Genomic DNA, 3796 nt, shown 5'->3' on the forward strand with positions numbered 1-3796 from the left:
CTAAAATTTTTTGTAAATACTATATCTTAAGACAAACTCATGAATTAGTTTTATTTCTTGTTACAACAGGAACGAGAGAACATCTGAGTGTTTGCATCTTCAGACCATGAGAACAAGGACATATAATTGCAGTTCAATTGTTTCCAAATATGTCAGAACTTTAATCTACCATATTATTGTCTGGGTATTTCAAATGACTCACAAAAGAAGCTGTAGTGTTTTCCAGTTATGTAGTTTTTTAAATTAATACAACAGATTATTTGCATCTTAATATTCTGTATCAATATATGTGTGAACGAATAAATAAGTTTAATGGTCAACAAGAGAAACAGTCAACGAAAAAATAAAAGAGCGCGCTACGCGCGCAAACAGTCAACGGCGCGCTAATTATTTGGTCTGGCCCATTGAAAAACGTGCCAGCCCACTAATCCCTGTGTGCGCTAATTAGTTGGGGGCCGCCAGCTAGAAGATGACAAATGCAAATTCATCGCCCCTGGTGTGCCTGTCGCGACGTATAATCGCATCCCCTCTTTTTACTACCTATAAACTTCCTGTGAGCTCTTTTCTGGGCCATTTGTAGTTAGGCTCTAAAGCCCATGGGCTTTTTCTCTATCTTTTTCTCGTACGATATGGCTATTCCCAGTAGGGAGTTTCATCTCGCGGTTTTCAAGAATGACATGTCACCAAAAGAGGTTTGAATTGATGAATGAAATAATACATTTTTTCATAGGCTGCCTATACCATTTGATTGCGAGGCATGTGATTGGATATAGTTAGATGAAAATGAAACTCTATAGCCCCCAATGCAAGTTTCAACATGTTTCATATTTTTTGAAATAGTGCATACACAATTTTATCCTGATGAAACTCTTCCCTCTCTCACTTTATATTTACGTTGCCATGTCATGACATATGTTGACGTGTCACCGTATTTTTGATGCACATGAATCTCTAAACTTGCACAATAGCCTAACTTAGGCCGAAAATGGACATGGAGCCCGATAGGCCTAAATCCATATTTTGTTGGTTTCCTTTCCGTTTTACTCCGGCCCAAGGAAGTCGTTTGGGCCACCTCTTTCCATTTGTGAGGTTTTTTCTTATTTGCAAAAAATAAATGCTGACTTAAAATTTTGCAGAACGTTTCGCCAGTTGATTTGGGCTTTTTTTTGCAAAACGTAGATCAGGACTTTGTTTTTGCCAAAAAATGATTTTGAAAATATAAATAAAAATCGTCCGTTTGTGGTAGCAAACCCATGCGCCCCCTTTGTTCCCATGGATTATATCCTTTTTTCTTTTTGCGAAAAGGATGTAACATACATTAGATAAGAAACGGCACAGTACACCCTTCTTTTACACGAAGGAGCCTGAGTAACCAGGAAATTACAAACAGGACCCTACTGTACTTCTTCTTCCTCGGAACAACCTGTCGATTCCCATCCGCTCGCCGAGCCGCACACAGGAGCAACGAACCTCCCACCTCTTCCATCCAAAACGAAGGTCGGACTCCAAACGTTGGTAAGCTGCAAGATATCCTCGGTAAAAGGCCATCAGCTGTCGCACACATCGATTTGGCATCTCTGCTCGCCTTCACTTGCCCCGCAACGCCCATGCGCAGCTCCAAAAACGCAGGAAAGGAGACAACAATCCAAGCTCCAAGATCAGAGAAGAAAGAGAACATCCGAGAACTCGGACGCCCCAGAAACTCCACTCCGCCACGCCGCCGACAGCGACAGCCAGCAGAAGGAACAAGAGCCGCGGAAGATTTGCCATCGCCTCAGTCGCTTGACCAAAATCGGACGGAAGAAGCAACATCAAATCCCCAGCAAACCCAAAGGGGAGGTGCACTGACCTCACAAAAGCTTCCCCGTGGAAGACGCCTGAACCGCCGTCGACGACGGGGAAGACCTTTATTCGCCGGCGGAGCAGCTTCTCCATCGCCGCCGCCCCCGGAACCCTAGCTCCGCCGTCCACGACGACGGCGAGCAAACCTAACTACACCTAGATCTATACCCTACATAGGCTAGTATGCACACCAGCGGTCGATTCCCCGCTCCCCTTCTTCTCCGGCACCCGAACGGTCGCCGGAGAAAGAGGGGAGGCGGCGGAATCGGCCCCGGAACGGGTTCGCCTTCCTTTCCGCCCCTCTGTACTGTAGCTCTCTGGAAAGGACGGGAAAAGAGGTCGACGAACTCCCCCATGGATTATATCCAACAAAGGCAACTTGAAAATTGTGATTAGTATAAATGGTAATGTGCTAAGCCGGATATGTAATGCAATTTTAGTTTTGTTTTAAGTCAAATAACTGTAGGTTTGACCAACTTTATGGATAATATTACCAAGATTTATAACACAAAATAGGATACATTGGATAAAATCCAAATAAATTTAAAATAATTACAGACAAACTCAAACTAAATACTCATAAAATGGTAATTTTTTTGTTATCGTGGTCACTGTGGCATTCGGCGTAGGTGGAGGGGCATCGCCGCCCTCCGATGACAACGATCAGGGGAGGAAGGGGGCCCTTGCTCGACGGCTGGCATCGTCAGGGTCCGGCTCCGACGTTGGCTGGACGGCGTCCTGCATCTCGTGGAAGTGGTGGTCGGGCAGCACCGCTGCCCCGACAGCGCCGGCGCCGGCGCGGAGAGGCCTCGGCAGGCCGGCCTTGGTCTCGCAGCCGTCGTAGCACTGCCCGTAGCAGGCCTCCATGCCCTTATTGCCATCTGCAGAACAACCATGCATGCCACAGAAACTTACGGTTACCTCCACCATTGCCGATCGATGGCGTAACTACTCTACTCATGCCAACTTGCGTTGAAACGTGTGTGCACAGGCGCTATCTAGATTACCTGCGCGGAGACGGCGGCAGGAGTCCCTGACGCAGGCGAGCTGGCAGTTTATGGTGCGGAGCGCGCCGTTGTCGGGCCCGCCGCACGTCATGCCGCAGGCGTAGTTGCAGTAATCGGTCATGGACTTGTCGTTGCCGACGCAGTGCTTGAAGCAGTTCTCGAAGCAGTCGTCGGACGCGGCGCCGGCCGCCAGCAGCGGCAGCGCCGCCGCCGCCGCCGCCGCCACCGCCACCGCCACCGCGGCCGCAGCAACTGCTAGCCGGGCAGCCATCTATCCCTGTCTTCCGCCGCGCGTCCCGCTCACTCAATCTGCACGTACTGCTACTGCTGGCTCCAGAGTCCAGACTTCTTTGCGTCCGAGGCTCTACTTCTACAACGCGCGCGCGAGCGCTCTTATAAGCCGGCGGCGAGCTGAGCGAGCCGTGTCGTCTGTCACGCCGGGCGCATGGGAGGAGGCAGCGCGTGCGTGCTCGCACAAGCGAGCGGGCGCGTTCTGTGCGCGCGCGCGCGGCAGCCGGCAGGGGGAGGCGTGCTGTCTAGTCCAATGACAAGCGCTGCCGGCGGCCGTTGCCTGGTTTCGGGGCTTCTGGGCGTGCACCGGCCGGCGCGCGGCGGTTGGAGGAGTGGGAAGTGGTGGTCTCTTCCTGTGCTAACGGTAGCGGATCGTGCCCGTACGAGTTCTTGCAAACCTGGCAACACTCCCATTGACACTATTGTTCTAAGTTGTCTGCCGATGGTACTTCTTTGGGTTGTCGATGATCCTACTCACTCTCGCAGTATAGTCGGTGTACTTCAATATTTGACATTTACCCAACCTAATATATATGTGCCGTTCAGCAGGTTTGTTTATTTATGCATAAACCTCATGCTCCGCACAGTTATTAGCAGGTTTAATTTGTTTTCATTCCTTTTCTTCTAATAAAAATTAGGCAAAACTCTTACGTTAA

The 3796-nt window shown here is 49.6% G+C and overlaps 1 protein-coding gene across 1 annotated transcript; it reads right to left on the minus strand.

Moving 5' to 3' along the window:
* Positions 1-2317: 2317 nt before the first annotated feature.
* On the minus strand, positions 2318-3120 carry LOC101781637. Its single transcript, XM_004971902.1, has 2 exons — positions 2850-3120; positions 2318-2723 (listed from the first exon to the last, which is right to left on the minus strand). The coding sequence occupies exons 1-2, from the start codon at positions 3118-3120 to the stop codon at positions 2506-2508; spliced, it is 489 nt and encodes a 162-aa protein (XP_004971959.1). The 3' UTR covers positions 2318-2505.
* Positions 3121-3796: the final 676 nt, after the last annotated feature.

Source organism: Setaria italica, chromosome V (genome assembly GCF_000263155.2).
Source record: "Setaria italica strain Yugu1 chromosome V, Setaria_italica_v2.0, whole genome shotgun sequence".
In the NCBI taxonomy this organism is placed as follows: Eukaryota; Viridiplantae; Streptophyta; class Magnoliopsida; order Poales; family Poaceae; genus Setaria; species Setaria italica.

Coding starts and splice junctions, on each gene's coding strand:
- LOC101781637 (XM_004971902.1), bottom strand. CDS start 3,120: ATGGCTGCCCGGCTAGCAGTTGCTGCGGCCGCGGTGGCGGTGGCGGTG. Junction 2,724..2,849: donor CTGCCGCCGTCTCCGCGCAG/GTAATCTAGATA, acceptor GTTGTTCTGCAG/ATGGCAATAAGGGCATGGAG.